At 44.5% G+C, this 17,311-nt stretch overlaps 1 protein-coding gene across 1 annotated transcript; it reads right to left on the minus strand.

Annotated features, from left to right (window-relative positions):
- Positions 1 to 344: 344 nt before the first annotated feature.
- On the minus strand, positions 345 to 17,068 carry CXCR2 (C-X-C motif chemokine receptor 2). The gene is made up of 3 exons (XM_055398435.2): positions 17,050 to 17,068; positions 8,264 to 8,339; positions 345 to 3,034 (listed from the first exon to the last, which is right to left on the minus strand). The coding sequence occupies exon 3, from the start codon at positions 3,008 to 3,010 to the stop codon at positions 1,946 to 1,948; it is 1,065 nt and encodes a 354-aa protein (XP_055254410.2). The 5' UTR covers positions 3,011 to 3,034; positions 8,264 to 8,339; positions 17,050 to 17,068; the 3' UTR covers positions 345 to 1,945.
- Positions 17,069 to 17,311: the final 243 nt, after the last annotated feature.

Consider the following 17,311-nt stretch of genomic DNA (forward strand, 5'->3'; position numbering starts at 1 on the left):
GGCTACCCAATCCAGCTGATTTGGTAGACTTTCTTGGCAGTTCTAACTCCCTTCCTGACACTCTTGACTACTGTTTCACCCAAGGAAACAAGACGCACAAGAAGATCCCAGGATACGTTTCCTTCTGTAATATGTGTCAGTAGCAGGAGGCTTGGGCTGGAGAAGAAGGAGGAAATACCAGCCTCCTTCTTGATTTTAGACCTTCTCTCTATGTTCTCCATAAACAGCAAAAGGATTTATTTACTATAAAGACCCTCATTGAGGACCTCTGCTCACCCTTGCCCGACCTCTCTGTAGCACTTGGGGTGTTTTTTGTTGCAAGTAATGTAATACCCAACTAAAAGTAATTTATACAAAATAGACATTTAATTATCTCACTTAAGAAGTTATAGGTATGTGATTCCAGTGGATCAAGTTTGCCTTTTTAGAACTAGATTTTTTTTGTTTGTGGCAAAACATAATAACATAAAATTTACCATTTTACCCTTTTTAAAATGTACAGCTTAGTGGCATTAAGTACATTCATGTTGTTGTTCAATTATCACCATTGTCCATCTCCAGAACCTTTATATCATTCCAAACTGAATCCTGGACCCATTAAAGAATAATTCCCCATAACCCCCTTTCCCCTAGCCTCTGGTGTCGATGAATGTCACTGTTTTAGGTACTTTATGTAACGGGAAACATAATATTTGTGTCTGGCTTTGACACACAAAAGTTTTAAACTTTTGTTTAAAACTTGCAGTCCAATTAAACTATTTTTTCTTTGGTTAATTGTGCTTTTGGCATCATATCCAAGAAATCATTGCCAAATTCAATGACATGAAGCTTTCCCTCTAAGGTTTCTTCTGAGAGTTTTATAGTTGCAGTTCTGATTTTAGGTCTTTGAGCCATTTTGAGTTAATTTTTGTGTATGATGTAAGGTAAAGGTCCATTTTCATTCTGTGCATATGGATATCTAATTTTTCCAGCACCGTTTGTTGAAGGACTATCCTTTTCCCATTGAAGAGTCTTGGTACCCTTGTTAAAAATCATTTGACTATTTATGGTGGGTTTACTTTGGGCTTTTTATTCTCAGGTTCTTTCTACTGTTTGATTCCATCAGCCTAAGTGTGTTGGGTATATTTTTTGCATCATTGTTACAAAGCGGCTGCCTCAACAGAACATATCCTACAACCATATTCAAAGTCAAGAACCAAGGATATGTCACTCTCTCTCAAATCAGGAACACTTTCCAGGTGTCTCCTGGCCCTAGCAGACTTCCTCTTAGGTAATGATGCACTGAAACCAGTTTGTACCAGATGGTGAAAGTTGATTATTACATTTTCTAGATTTTTGGAGCTCATTGCTAAATACCATCACCCTTGAAATTGGCTATGGTGGGAATATTTATGTACACCATGGCACATGGCAAATGCTATAAATCAAGATGTTTTCCCCCAGGAGAGTGGTTTACCAGCACACTATTGCTTTTAAGTGTTACAAATCAGAACAAGATGATATGGCCACTCCTATCTTAAGGGAATCTTGTAAAGTAAGTGTCTGTCATTTTCAGCCTCTCTCAAGGGAAGGGGACTTTGCTGGCTGACAAGGAAAGGGAGAGCTAGGGAAGTAACCAATGGTGTTTTACATTAATGGTTCCCAATAGTGGGAATATTTGTAATCACTGAAGAGAATATCTTCAAAGGATGCCTGCCAGAAGATAGAGCACTGTGGGCTCAGTGGGAGGATGCACCAAGCTCTATCAGTTGACACAGTAGTTACAGCAAGAGGTGGGGTCCAGGACAGGCTGTCTAATCCATGTGATGGGGGCCCAATAGGGACATGGCCTCAGCAACTTCCTGTAACCACAGTGGGGAGCTGCCTTGACATGGGACTGTGAATGTCCAGAGGACATGGGGCTTGGGATGATGCTGAGGGGAAGCGAGGAGCCCGGTGTGGGGTCTCAGAGGGTAGTAGACGTGTTCCCTGAAGAAGAGCCAACAAAGGAAGGCCTGGCATCCTTGGCCAAGAACTCCTTGCTGATCAGACCATGGATGGCCATGATCTTGAGGAGTCCATGGCGAAACTTCTGGCCAATGAAGACGTAGATGAGAGGGTTGAGGCAGCTGTGCAGGAAGCCCAGGATCTCGGTGGCGTCCAGGGCCCGGCCAATGTCGTTGCGGCGCTGACAGGTCTCGGCGATCACCCGGACCCTCATGAGGGTGTCCACGACCAGGACCAGGTTGTAGGGCAGCCAGCAGAGCAGGAAGACGAGCACGACCGCAAAGATGACCCGCATGGCCCGGTGCTTCTGCCCCATTTGGGCTGAAAACAGCGTGCGCAGGGTGAGTCCGTAGCAGAACAGCATGACCAGCAGGGGCAGGAGGAAGCCAAAGGTCTGGGGCAGGACCCTCATCACCATCCGCCATTTCGTTGTATTGGCACCCAGGTCCTCGTAGCAGACTGCACTGGAATAGGGTGGGTGGATGGCCCTGCGGAAGATGAAGATGGGCAGGGCCAGGATCACGGACAGGGCCCAGATGCCCAAACATATGAACTTGACCCAGTGCCGCTTCTGGGTCAGCGTGCGTGTGGCATGGACAATGGCCAGGTAGCGGTCCATGCTGATGCAGGCCAGCAGTAGAATACCGCTGTAGAAATTGACTTCCTTCAGGAGTGAGACCACCTTGCACAGGGGTGTGCCGAAGATCCAGCCCTTTGCCTTGGAGGCGGCCCAGATAGGCAAGGTCATGGCGAAGAGCAGGTCAGCCATGGCCAGGTTCAGCAGGTAGACATCAGTGACAGAGCGACCGACCCGGCTGTATAAGATGACCAGCATCACCAGGGAGTTTCCCAGGAGGCTTAGCAAGAAGACCAGGGCATAGATGGTGACCACAGCATTCTTATTGATATCTAGAGATTCTGGCCGACATGGGGCAGAGTCTGGTAGAATAGAGGGCAGGTCAGTGTTGTAACTGTAATTGCCAAAATCTTCATCGCTGTAATTATCCCAGCTAAATCCTTCCATATTTGAAGTAAATTTTGTTTCAGTCTAAAGAAGAGAGATCAGGGTTACTGCACAGTAAAATCTCCCCAGATTCTAGCCCAACAGCTTGTACATCTCAGATGGAATTCTTTGTGTTAGCGTGTATATTATATGCAGGTAACTTTCACTTCAAGGAGTCACTAAAGTTCTAAGGTTTTGGAGACACGTTTAGAAAAAATGATTTCACAAAAAGCATCTAGTTTCTTTCATGTCAGAGAGGTTCTTATCACTTTCCATGACATTGCCCAAACCATTGTTGAAACCCCCCCTTGTAATCCCTACAGAACACACTGTTTTGGATCTTTGGTGGTGAGTATTTGACTGTTGAAGCTGATTTTAATGTCAGAAACAGGCGGTACCACTCATTTTTCAACCTAGGGAATTAAGCAGGCAATCTAATTGGGTTAGATCCCTAGAAAAAGATCAAAGCTTGACTATAAACCTAAGAGATGAATTCTTTTGTCGAACTTTCTGAAAGTTATTTTGGAAGGACAGCTCTGGTTGTTGGTGAGAATGTAAATTGGTATAGCCATGATGGAGAAAAGTATGGAGGTTCCTTAAAAAGATAAAAATAGAGCTACCATATGCCCCTGCAATCCCACTCCTGGGCATATATCTGGAGAAAAACACGATCTGAAAGGATACACGCACCCCAGTGTTCACTGTGGGACTGTTTACAATAGCCAAGACATGGAAGCAACCTAAATGTCCACCCACAGAGGAATGGATAAAGAAGTTGTTTTATATATATATATATATATATATATATATATGTACACAATGGAATATTACCTAAAGCCATTAAAAAGAATGAAATAATGCCATTTGCAATAACATGAATGGACCTAGAGAGTGTCATACTGAGTGGAACAAGTCAGACAGAGAAGGAAAAATATCATATGACATCCCTTATATTGGAAACAAAAATAAATGATACAAAAATGAACTTACTTACAAAACAGAAAGAGACTCACAGATTTAGAAAATGAACTTATGGTTGCCGGGGAGGTGCGGGGGAAGGGATAGTTAGGGACTTTCAGAAGGTCATGTACACACTGCTATATTTAAAATGGATAACCAACAAAGACCTACTGTATAGCACATGGAACTCTGCTCACTGTGGCAGCCTGGATGGGAGGGGAGTTTGGGGGAGAATGGATACACATATATGTATGGCTGAGTTTCTTCTCTGTTCACCTGAAACTATCACGACATTGTTAATCAGCTATTAGCCCAATACAAAGTAAAAAGTTTAAAGTTTGGAAAAAAATAAAACGAAGTGTTCTGGAAAAACAATCTGAGTGATAGCAGCATAGGCTTTCGGGATGCTCAAGCTAAAAGGAACTTGTACCACCCAAAGTTTTTCTTTTGATGTGGGAGGCTTCCTCTGGGAACACTTGAGTAGTTTGAAAAAATATATTAAAAATCATAAGCAGGTGGACGACTGATTTTCCCACATGGGTAGAAATGTAGCAGATTGTCTTGGGAGCTCTGAGCAGGCATATTCTGCCATGCAGGGGTGAGCAGAGAAAGGTAGTATGTTCCCAGCATAAGGAGGAAGGCCAGCAGGAAGCAGAGAAGGCAGGTGGAGACACATGATCCTTGTTTGGGTGGCTTTCTAGTCCTGATGGAGATCCTTCCTGTGTTGCTCACTGGTTACTTCTTCCAAACCTGACTCTCCAGCAATCCCCAATCCCACCACAGGTTATCCCTAGCTAACTTCTGTGGGCTCTGCCCTTGTTACGGGGGTAGCAGAGAACCTGCTTTTGGGGGAAGCTGTAGCCACTCTGAAATATTATCCCAGTTTTCCAAAAGGAAATAAACTAAAGTGACCAGCTACTGAATTACTTTCCTTTTGAACCACAAACTGTATCACTATCATGTCATTTCTTTATAACGAGATACGGCCATTCTGTGACCCTATGCCAGTCTGTAACTCACCTCAACATGGTACCCAGTGTTAAAGAGACGAACATAAGAAGGCTCAGGAACTACGCTATACTCACTAGCATGATCATAATAATAAAGGACTATACTGATGGTGATGGGATGTGGAGAAGTTGGACCCTTTATATACTGCTGGTGGAAATATAAAATGGTACAGTTGCTTTGGAAAACAGCTGTTAAGAAAGCTAAAACATACAGTTACCATATGATCCAGCAATTCCACTCCTAGTATACTCAAGAGAATTGAAAGCTTATATCCGCACAAAAACTTGTATGTGAATCTTCTCAGCAGCATGCAGCCAAAAAGTGGAAGTAATTCAAATGTTGATCAACTGATAAATGGATATGCAAATGGTGGTGTACACATACAAGGAATATTAATCAATCATAAAAAGTAATGAAGAACTGATACAGGCATAACATGGGTGAAACTTGAAAACGTTATTCTCAGTGAAAACAGCCAGAGACAAAAGACTTCATGAGTTTATTCTCATGACTGCATGGTTGTTGCCTGGCATCACGAGGGAGTATCTTATTGTACATTGCTTGCTTGCGAAAAGATCAAAATTAAAAGAACAGTTTCCAGCTAAGGCATATCATTTTTGCAGCATTGCAAAGATGAAAAATTGTTAGTTGAACCATTGTAAGTTGGCGACCGTCTGTATACAAAACCCCCTGAATTGTATACTGTAAATGGGTGACTTTTATCGAGTGTGGATTATATCTCAATTACAACAGATGAATCAAAGGTGTGTAGAAAAGAATGTGTATGTGTGTGTAACAGAGTTACTTTGCTGAACAGCAGAGATTGGCACAACATTATAAATCAGTTATACTTCAATAAAAAAGAAAAAAGGTGTATAGGGCTTCCCTGGTGGCTCAGTGATAAAGGATCTGTCTGCCAATAAAGGAGATGTGGGTTCAATTCCTGGGTTGGGAAGATCTCCTGGAGAAGGAAACGGCAACCCACTCCAGTGTTCTTGCCTGGAAAATCCCATGGACGGAGGAGTCTGGTGGGCTACAGTTCATGGGGGTCTCAAGAGTCGGACACGACTTAGCTAATAAACAACAACAACAACATAAGTGTAAAGGAAATAGAAATATTAAATCAGTAATATCACCCTCATCGTCATCAGCACGAAAGTCCTAGGAAGTTTTCCTCTTTCGCAGAAGAAACTGTTACTGTCAATCATACATAGCAAAGAAGAAGGCAGAATGAGGTTAGGAGAAACTAGAAAAACAATGCCCCTTTCCTCTAGAGTGAAAGAATTCTTAACTTTCACTTTCCTGAGATGGTATCTCTCTGCTAAGTGATGGGGGCCAGATAAATTGCCTTCTCAGAACACAGAGATCACAAATAGAGCAGATTAATTCAGTCCATGAACCTAAAAGATGTGATGATAAAGATGGGGCCCTGCCTGGCCAGGAAACAGGGACCGGAGTGAGAGAGGTGACTAGTAGAGCTGGCTCAGCCAGTGTTGCTCGCAAAACCTGTGAGAAACCACTGACTGCCGTCCAAGGTCAAGATCAAGTTTTCTCAGAAGCCCAGAGTAATGAAATCCCAAGGTGGGTCACTTCTGGGAGCTGATGATCAGAGCTGCTTTTCAGGGAACACATGACCTAAGAGAAGGCCCACCTTTGAGAGTGGATACAGAGCATGATGGATGCAGAGAGCTTGTGCCCTTAGAGGGGAGAACCCAACATTTACAAGCATCAGCTGCGAGAAGGCAGAGGTGGGGCAGCCACAGAAACTGCCTCTCTCAGAAGCAGCAGCAACAGCCAAGCATGTGTCACGGTCAGGTTCTCATTCCGGATAATCCAGTGCTCAACTGTGCAGGAGATGGGCTGGAGGTATATGGGCGAGCTCCCATTCCTAGACACGAAGGCTCAGCCTCAGGGACCAGGGGGCGACCACGCAAGTCAGGACAGAAGGTAGAGAACTCAGAAATGGGAACCAGGCCAGGGTAATGACCTCCGGCCACGGGAGGCGGGGGGAGGGGAATGTTTTGTTTGTTTGTTTGTTAGTTTACTGGTCTCTGGTGAGGACGTTTGACAGTTGAAGGGAGATGCATATTTGAGATCTGACTTGTGCCTTGCAGTTACATGGTCTTGTTCGGCAGTTACAAACAGACAGGCACAGCAAGGCTCAGAAACCAGCTTTTGGTCACAGAGCCTCTCAGTGCTGTGGCCAGAATTTCAACTAGGTGTGAATGACCTCACATGCTATTTTCAGTCCACAGATCTGCTTCTTTTAAAAAAAAAACAAATCACAACTCAATGTATCAAATACAGCTGTGGACTTCTCTGGTGGTCCAGTGGTTAAGAACCCACCAGCCAATGCAGGGAACGCAGGTTCAATCCCTAGTCCAGGAAGATCCCACATGCCCTAGAGCAACTAAGCCCTAGCGCCACAACTGCTGAAGCCTGTGAGCCTACAGCCCCTGCTCTGCACTAAGAGAAGCCACCGCAATGAAAAGCTCCTGCAACTAGAGAACAGCCCCCGCTCGCTACAACCCAGTGCAGCCAAAAATGAAAATAAATAAATGAATTTGCAAAAATACATAGTTGTAAGATGATTTCTTGAGATATCCTGAGTTTAACCTGGCTATAGTTCCCTCCAATTGTTTAATGTTTCGTGCATTGCTTTCTTTGCTATTCCTCAGACCCAGGATGAAAAAAAAAAGAACCCTCAGAAAATAATAAACCAAATGTCCTTGAATTGACTGGCTCCCTGCTGGTAGCCACCCAATTATGTCCTTGGTAACCAAACAGGACAGTCCCTCACTACCAGCCCCCTAGTGACTCCATGGAAAGCATGATTCTAATTTATTTCACAAAAGTTTTATACTTAGAAGAGCCCAAATCCTTAAGGCAATCTTTTTAACAGCAGCAACACAATAATAACACAACAAAGTCCAGGTTGTTTGAATACAATTCCAGTATTCTTTCTCTCTAGAAATAGAATCCACACATATTTGTGTTTAATATGGGGAAGGAGGGCCTCACTAGGATCTGGCTCAGACTCAGTTCTAGCCAAGGCAGGGAGAGCTGGCTGGGAGCGGGAAGAGAAGGGGGTGGGCAGTGAGTTGCCCTAGGTGCTTGTTGGAGAGAGGGGTATGGAAGAGGCGCAGAGTCTCTCCCTTTGAGAACAGGGTTGTCCAAAGAGAGAATGGAGAGACTGAGAGGTGTGGGGATAGACGGAGGGGACACATGGAGCCTAGGTGTCAAGGAGGGCAGAGAACAGAGAAGTGTCTGGAAGGTGGGAGGGGTGGGTGTCTCAAGACTTACCACGATTCTGGTCCTGTCACCTGTGGGACACCTCCAGGAAAGGCAGATGTGTCTGCCTGAAGAAAGAGCGGCGGTGCTGCGAACACAGTGAGGAAGTGAGTGGTGGATTTTATTGCTCAATTCTGGGGTGGAGCCCCTGAGGGTGCAGGACGCTTTTGATAGTTTGAATAATTAATTCCCAGGTCAGCTCTTTAATGACTAGGCGTCATTTTATGACCTGGCAGAGTTCATTTTGGGAAGGGGTTTCCTAGCCAGTCTTTCCATTTCCCAGATGAGGAAACTGAGGCCCACCCAAAGGAAGTAGTTGTCCCGGCATGGCACAGATTTCTCATCTTTGCCTTGAGCTCAGCAGCCCCGAGCTCTTTCAGCTGCCCTGCCTGTTTCTCCCTGCATTCCAGCTGTGTCGGGCTTCCCATGCTTACCACCCAGCAGTTCTATGGCTCTTCAACATTTTTCCCATCTCAAAGGGAACAGCTCTTTACGGCACCAGAAATGGAGCTGTAGCCTTTGGCACGTCTGGTGGTTTTCTTCCCTGGCCTCTCATCTCCACCCCACACCCCCTCGGTGTTCTTAAATCCTCATAAATTTCTTCTCCACGCCACGCCTTTTGAGAAATTACACCCCCACATGGGTGCTCCATTCACCTCTTCTTGTCTTTCTCCTCACTCCCCAATCATCCTCTCTGACCATGCTCCTCTATTCAGTTCAGTTCAGTTGCTCAGTCGTGTCCGACTCTTTGCAACCCCATGAATCACAGCACGCCAGGCCTCCCTGTTCATCACCAACTCCCGGAGTTCACTCAAACTCATGCTTAGGGCATTGCTATTTTTTCTTGGTTTTTCCACTTGGAATTGGGTCAGCAGTAGCTACTAATTTTGGAACCGAGACCATCTCATTTGGAAAGAAAGACGTTTGGTAAGGGTTAAAATCCCACCCAAGCTCAAATACATTTTTGAAAACAGATGACACCAAGCATATGTTTTGTCACATTTGCTATTGATAACAATCGGAAGGATAAATTCAGGTGGAGCTGTGAATTAATTCACCGCACCCTCTCAAGTCCTTACCCTTACAGTGATTGATACCCCAGGCCCCTCCCAAGTCCTTATCCTTACAGTTATTGATACCCCAGACCCTCTGCTACTTGTTATCCTGGCCTCTTGCCCCAGGCATCCCAGGGCCCACAGGGTTCTCGGAGCCTGTGGAAAACTTATTTTAGCTGCCTACCCCTAGGAAAGAACCTTTGAGTCCAGCTGTTTAGCAAACATTCTGTCACCTTTCTCTTTACTATGCTGGAGAACCCAGAGACTCCTGGTCAGGTGATGGTAAACCCAGACAGAGACCCAGGAGGACCTGTGGAGATAGGCCGTGAGTGCAGCAGTGAAGAACTCTGCTAGCCTAGCTGCTCTGGGCAAGCGACTTTTCCTTTCAGATTCTTAGTTTGCTCATCTGTAAAATGAGACTCATTTTAGACTCAATGGTAGACTCTGACTCACCAGGTTGTGCTGAGGATGAAAGGAGGGATTACTTATAAAACATTTAAGACACATATAAAGGACTGGGCTAGCATTGATTGCTGATATTATTATTATTGAAATAGTTGATCAGCTAAAAGCATGGGGTCTCTCCCACTACATTGCCAAGCAAGAGAAAGCAGCGGGTCTGCTTTCTGGGCTGACTTCCAGGTATATCTTAATTTGCTTTAACCTGAAATAATAGTCGTCACTTTAGCTCTAATGATGAGTGCCTGCTAGGGCCTAGCATCCAAGAAAAGTGCTTTTCAGAATCTGTATCATTTAATCTTCACAACAGCTGCATGAGATGTGCATTTTCTGAATGAGGAAACCGACACTGTGAAGTTAGGCAACTTACCTAGAGTGACGCAGATGAACTAAGTTTTTAGCAGTTCTTAAGACATTTTTTTTTAACCTGACCTCAAATCTGGCATTCTGTCCACCGCGATGAGGGACTGGATCCCAGCCTTAGGTTTCTGAGCTCCTGTAAGTACCTCTTTGTTCTAGACAACTGGCTGTAGAGAGGAGAGTCCAGATCTGACATTTCCCAGCCAGTCTACTCCTTTCTTTCTTTTTTCTTTTTGCCATACTGTGAGATTGTGGGATTTTAGTTTCTTGACCAGGAATTGAACCCAGGCCCTCGGCAATGAGAGCATGGAGTGCTAACCACTGAGCTGCCAGGGAATTCCCAAGCAGCCTACTTCTCAATTTTCATTAGACTGATTTCATTTTCACTGAGCCTACCACAGGCCTCCAGATGGTGGGGTGAATTCAGAACTGTTTTCCAGTCCTGGTTCTGCTGTTAAAGATCAGGGTGAGCTTGGACAAGTCATTTCTCTCTGGGCCTCCATGTGGTCCCCTGGAAAATGAGGAGATTAGTCACATGCGGCTACTTAAAATTAAATTCATTAAAATAAATAAAAAATTTAGTTTTTCATTTCAAGTGTTCAGTGGCCACATGTGACTCAGTTCAGTTCAGTCGCTCAGTCGTGTCCGACTCTTTGCGACCCCATGAATCACAGCATGCCAGTCCTCACTGTCCATCACCAACCCCCGGAGTCCACCCAAACCCATGTCCATTGAGTCGGTGATGCCATCCAACCATCTCATCCTCTGTCGTCCCCTTCTCCTCCTGCCCTCAATCTTTCCCAGCATCAGGGTCTTTTCCAATGAGTCAGCTCTTCGCATCAGGTGGCCAAAGTATTGGAGTTTCAGCTTCAACATCAGTCCTTCCAATGAACACCCAGGACTGATCTCCTTTAGGATGGACTGGTTGAATCTCCTTGCAGTCCAAGGGACTCTCAAGAGTCTTCTCCAACACCACAGTTCAAAAGCATCAATTCTTTGGCCCTCAGATTTCTTTATAGTTCAACTGTCACATCCATATATGACCACTGGAAAAACCGTAGCTTTGACTAGACAGACCTTTGTTGACAAAGTGATGTCTCTGCTTTTGGCTACCATATTGGATAGTGCAGATGTCCTGTAGGACATTTCTATTATTGTAGGAGGTTCATTTGTACTGAGCTGCCTTAGTGAAGACTTAAATATTTTGTTTCTGCAATTCATCACTTCAGTTCTCAGGGGACTCACAGGAAGAGACTGAAGTTTCCAAGTTCCTTCTATCAGAACATGTCCCCAGCTGCCTGAAGGCCAAACTGCTCACCCACCTGATGTTGTTGCTACTGCTGCTGTTATTGGAGTAGCAACTGATGCCTCCATGGTGACCCAGGGCTTGGTAGCTGTCAGGGATGTTGGACAAGAGAAGGCAGCTTCTCTTGTGTGGAAACTTCTGACCCAGGGTTGCCGAGGGGGAAGTTCAGGAGGCCTGCTAGGGGAGGTGTCCCCACAGAGGAGCAACGAGGTCTGTCCTGGGACTCTGACTGCAGGTCAAGGCTCTACCCGGCAATTCTGTAATAACACTGGGACTTTTCACACCTTCCGGGCTAATGGTTTCTAGAGGAGTCTGAAGGTGGTGGTTTGCCTAGCCCATCTCTGTCTCATTAAATATGCCTTCTTTACAAGGGAGACGCAAGCAACCCCACCGCCCAGCTGACACATATGCTGAATTTATGTGTACACTTTCTTCCTTCCTTCTAGGGACAGGATGAGAAGTATCCTTTTTTCTCCTTCTTTTGAATTCCTGCACCTGACCATGGGACCCACTGCCTCTCATAACCTTGAGGGTCTTGCCTCCTGGTCCCTCTTCCTCTCTTTCCTGGAACCACCTCTTTCCCTGAACTTGCATATGTCTTTCTCTCCCTTCCTCTGTTCTAGAACTCCTTCAGTTATCTCTCCCCATGGGAGAAGTATTTGCCTCCATTTCAAAGGCAAACTTCTTGAAAACACAGTGAACAGCTGTTGTATCCACTTCACCAACTTCTTGTTCACTGCTTAACCCACTGCAACCAGCTTCCTTCCCACTGCGCTGCGGAAACAGCTTTTGCCAAGGTTCCCAATAACCTAGAGTTGCTAAACCCAGTAAACCCTTCTCTTAAATAAAGCTGTTTTAATATTATAAAAATAAACTGGGCATATTGTAAAGAATACAGGTGACACAAGAGCATATTAAATGAAATTGGATTCCTTTCCATCCCTCTGTTCACCTGTATCTTGTGTACAGGTGTATCACCTGTATCTTTCTGGACTTTTCCCCATGCATAGTTAAAACAGTATTAAACTAGTTATATGTTTTTCAGTTTAACAATGTATCATGTTGCTATTTCACATCAGTCCATATCAGTTCAGTTCAGTTCAGTTTAGTCGCTCAGTCATGTCTGACTTTGCGACTTCATGAACTGCAGCACGCCAGGCCTCCCTGTCCATCACCAACTCCCGGAGTTCACCCAAACTCATGTCCATTGAGTCAGTGATGCCATCCAGCCATCTCATTCTCTGTCGTCCCCTTCTCCTCCTATCCTCAATCTTTCCCAGCATCAGGGTCTTTTCAAATGAGTCAGCTTTTTCCATCAGGTGGCCAAAGTATTGGAGTTTCAGCTTCAACATCAGTCCTTCCAATGAACACCCAGGATTGATCTCCTTTAGAATGGACTGGTTGGATCTCCTTGCAGTCCAAGGGACTCTCAAGAGTCTTCTCCAACACCATAGTTCAAAAGCATCAATTCTTCGGCACTTAGCTTTCTTCACAGTCCAACTCTCACATCCATACATGACCACTGGAAAAACCATAGCCTTGACTAGATGGACCTTTGTTGGCAAAGTAATGTCTCTGCTTTTTAATATGCTGTCTAGGTTGGTCATAACTTTCCTTCCAAGGAGTAAACGTCTTTTAATTTCATGGCTTCAATCACCATCTGTAGTGATTTTGGAGCCCCCCAAAATAAAGTCTGACACTGTTTCCACTGTTTCCCCATCTATTTGCCATGAAGTGATGGGACCTGATGCCATGATCTTAGTTTTCTGTATGTTGAGCTTTAAACCAACTTTTTCACTCTCTTTTTTCACTTTCACCTAGAGGCTCTTTAGTTCTTCTGAAGTAAGGGGGAGTGCATAAACAGTAGCCTAAATTACAGTGGTAGACAGTAGATCCCCGTCAGTTTTAACAGTTATTCCCACTGTAGTGAATACTACCATGTTTTACTTCATTGCATTCACAGCTTGATAGTTCCAGACTTGGGTGATTTGATTTTGGACATGACTTTCAAAACCAGTTTCAAATGGGAACATTTTTTCTGAATTGGTGTTCATCTGGAATTAAACGGACTCTTTTTGGGGATATTTATTTTAAAATTGGGATTTTTGTTATACATCAGTTCAGTTCAGTCGCTCAGTCGTGTCTGTCTCTTTGTGACCCCAAGAATCGCAGCACACCAGGCCTCCCTGTCCATCACCAACTCCCGGAGTTCACTCAAACTCATGTGCATCAAGTCAGTGATGCCATCCAGCCATCTCATCCTCTGTCGTCCCCTTCTTCTGCCCCCAATCCCTCCCAGCATCAGGGTCTTTTCCAATGAGTCACCTCTTCGCATGAGGTGGCCAAAGTATTGGAGTTTCAGCTTCAACATCAGTCCTTCCAATGAACACCCAGGACTGGTCTCCTTTAGGATGGATTGGTTGGATCTCCTTGTAGTCCAAGGGGCTCTCAAGAGTCTTCTCCAACACCACAGTTCAAAAGCATCAGTTCTTCAGCACTCAGCTTTTTCACAGTCCAACTCTCACATCCATACATGACCACTAGAAAAACCATAACCTTGACTCGATGAACCTTTGTTGGCAAAGTAATATCTCTGCTTTTTAATATGTTGTCTAGGTTGTTCATAACTTTCCTTCCAAGGAGTAAGTGTCCTTTTTTTTTTTTTTTAGCGTCCTTTAATTTCATGGCTGCAATCACCATCTACAGTGATTTTGGAGCCCCTCAAAATAAAGTTTGACCCTGCTTCCACTGTTTCCCTATCTATTTCCCATGAAGTGATGGGACCAGATGCCATGATCTTAGTTTAGACTATGCCAAAGTCTTTGACTGTGTGGATCACAGTAAACTGTGGAAAATTCTGAAAGAGATGGGAATACCAGACCACCTGTTCTGCCTCTTGAGAAACCTGTATGCAGGTCAAGAAACAACAGTTAGAATTGGACATGGAACAACAGACTGGTTCCAAATAGGAAAAGGAATATGTCAAGGCTGTATATTGTCACCCTGCTTATTTAACTTATATGCAGAGTACATCATGAGAAATGCTGGGCTGGAGGAAGCACAAGCTGGAATCAAGATTGCCAGGAGAAATATCAATCACCTCAGATATGCAGATGATACCACCATTATGGCAGAAAGTGAAGAGGAACTAAAAAGCCTCTTGATGAAAGTGAAAGAGGAGAGTGAAAAAGTTGGCTTAAAGCTCAACATTCAGAAAACTAAGATCATGGCATCAGTCCATATAGATCCATCTTATTCTTTTCAGTGATGACATCATGGTCCATGACAAAGATGTAACATGATTTATTTGGTAATTACCTTATAGATGAATAAGCCCTTGTGACACAGTGGTAAAAAAATCTGCCTGAAATGCAGAAGACCCGGGCTCAACCCCTGGGTCAGGAAGATCTCCTGGAGAAGGAAATGGGAACCCACTCCAGGATTCTTTCCTGGAGAATACCATGGGCAGAGAAGCCTGTCAGGGGTTGCAGAGTCGGACATGATTGAGCTACTAACACTTATAGGTGAATATTTAGGTTCTTATTATGAGCATCTTTGGACGCAGGTCTTTGGGAATTTGTATGTTTCAGTAGCTTAAGTACAATTTTGCTGGGTCATAACTTTGCATGTTTAAATTTGGAAAGACTGATGCTAAAGCTGAAACTCCAATACTTTGGCCACCTCATGTGAAGAGTTGACTCACTGGAAAAGACTCTGATGCTGGGAGGGATTGGGGGCGGAAGGAGAAGGGGACGACAAAGAATGAGATGGCTTGATGGCATCACCAACTCGATGGAGGTGAGTTTGAGTGAACTCCGGGAGTTGGTGATGGACAGGGAGGCCTGGCATGCTGTGATTCATGGGGTTGCAAAGAGTTGGACACAACTGAATGACTGAACTGAGCTGAACTGAAATACCACTCATCGTTCTTCAAAAGACTGTTCCAGCGTGCTATCCTATTATTACGTACTCTCCTATTACCTATTAACAGGTCCTATATAAGGACCTGTTACCCTATCCACTCATACTGTCTTATAATTGTCAATTATGGTAAAGTATTTTCTCCCAACCTGCTGTATGCTTTTAAACTTTATTTATGGTGAAACGGATACTGTACAAGTCTTATCTGATCTCTGCAACATTTCACCCCACCGACTCCATTCATCTTTTATTTCTCTGAGAAACCCTTTTGATCTCATTTGTTGCTTTCTTGATTCATTCCTCAAATATGGATGTTCCTTGGAGTCTGCCTTCCCGTCTCTCCCTGCTCTCCCTAGACCAGCCCACCTGCCTCTTTGGCTTCAGCCCCTATCCAGTCTGGGTCAGTGTCTCCCACACCTATAGTTCTCAGCTTCTCTTCTGAGCTTCTCTCTAAGCTCAAATTCTTACATGCAACCACTTCCTGAAATTCTACCCTGAGGTCCCACAGATGCTGCAAACTCAACATGTAGAAAACTGGTCTCTGGAGAAGGAAATGGCAACCCACTCCAGTATTCTTGCCTGAGAAATCTCATGGACAGACGAGCCTGGTGGACTATGCAGTCCTTGGCATTGCAGAGTCGGACAGAACTTAGCAACTGAACAACAACACACAACCAGGAACACTGTAATTTAGGGAAATACAGCATAAAATGGAGAGTGAAGTGACCTCGCAATATGGAATACAGGGTTTTGTAAGAAATTAACATTTGTGTATAGAATAATAGTTGCAAATATTCAAACAATAATGTCCATGGCTAAAGGAAAAAAAACCAACTGGTCTCATGAATTACTTGACATGGGTGCCCCTGCTCCTTAACAGGGGAACGGGCATGCCCCTCAGGCTCCCCTTGCTCCTCCTCTCTACCAAGGCCATCTCTCTAACATCTTTTTGTATTATCTCCTCCTCAATATCTTCATTGATGAGTTAGGCCCCGCTTTATTCTCTCACCTAAGCTACTGGATTCATTGTGGGACGCCTCTGAATTTCAGAGCAAATCTGTCTGAGTTAGGACCTCAGCAATGTCAGTGGCTGTAGACCTTGGGCAAGTTATTGTGTCTTACTGGTCTCAGTTTCATCATCTGTAAAATGGGGATAATTAGAGCACTCACCACATAGGGTTATCATGTGGATTAAATGAGTCTATATTTACAAAACAGAATGGTGCTTGGCACTGTTGGTTCCTGCTGCTGCTACCACCATGACCAGATCGCTATTTTCCTAAATGTTCTCTGCCTTAAGTCTTTCCCCTCTCAATCCATCCTGCACTCTCTATCAGAACCATTTGCCGCAAACGTGAGTTTGATTACCTTCTTTCCCTCTTACAACCCTTCAAGGACCCCCGTTGCCCTCAGTCAGTGTCAAATTCCTGATCTGGGCACTTGGTTCCCATGCCTCTGATGCTTCTCCTGCCTTATTTCTAGCCATGCCCTCCGGAATACTTATCTCTGGCCACAGGAACAACTCGCACTTCCCCAGTACAGCTGCTCTGGTTCCTCTTGGGCTTTGGCACACAGTTCCTTGTCCCTCTTCCCCACCTCCCTGGGCCGGCCAGCTCTCTCTCCTTTCCAGTTCCGCCCTGTTGTCACCTCCATACACTGCCACCCCTCTTTGTGCTTCTCTGCATCCCCAGGCTTACCTCTACGATGGCATCAATTTCAGGGATTTATAATCATCAGTTTGACTGCTTCCTCCTCCATGCTGCGAGGTTCTTGAAATAAAGGATTATATATATATATATATGAAATTTTGTCTCCCCAAAGCTATCCCACAGAGTTTGGCACATTCTAGGTGCTTGATAGCATTTTGTCGAACACCAAATAAACTGACAGACTGAGAGAACTGATGTATGTTGGTGCATTCGAGTGATATCTGATTTAAAGAAATAATTATGTCACCCA

The sequence above is a fragment of the Moschus berezovskii genome, chromosome 2, assembly GCF_049115385.1.
Source record: "Moschus berezovskii isolate FMDL1 chromosome 2, NW_MosBer_1.0, whole genome shotgun sequence".
Classification (NCBI taxonomy): Eukaryota; Metazoa; Chordata; class Mammalia; order Artiodactyla; family Moschidae; genus Moschus; species Moschus berezovskii.

What these genes read in the sequence shown, in the direction of transcription:
- CXCR2 (XM_055398435.2), bottom strand. Translation starts at nt 3,010, where the DNA reads ATGGAAGGATTTAGCTGGGATAATTACAGCGATGAAGATTTTGGCAAT.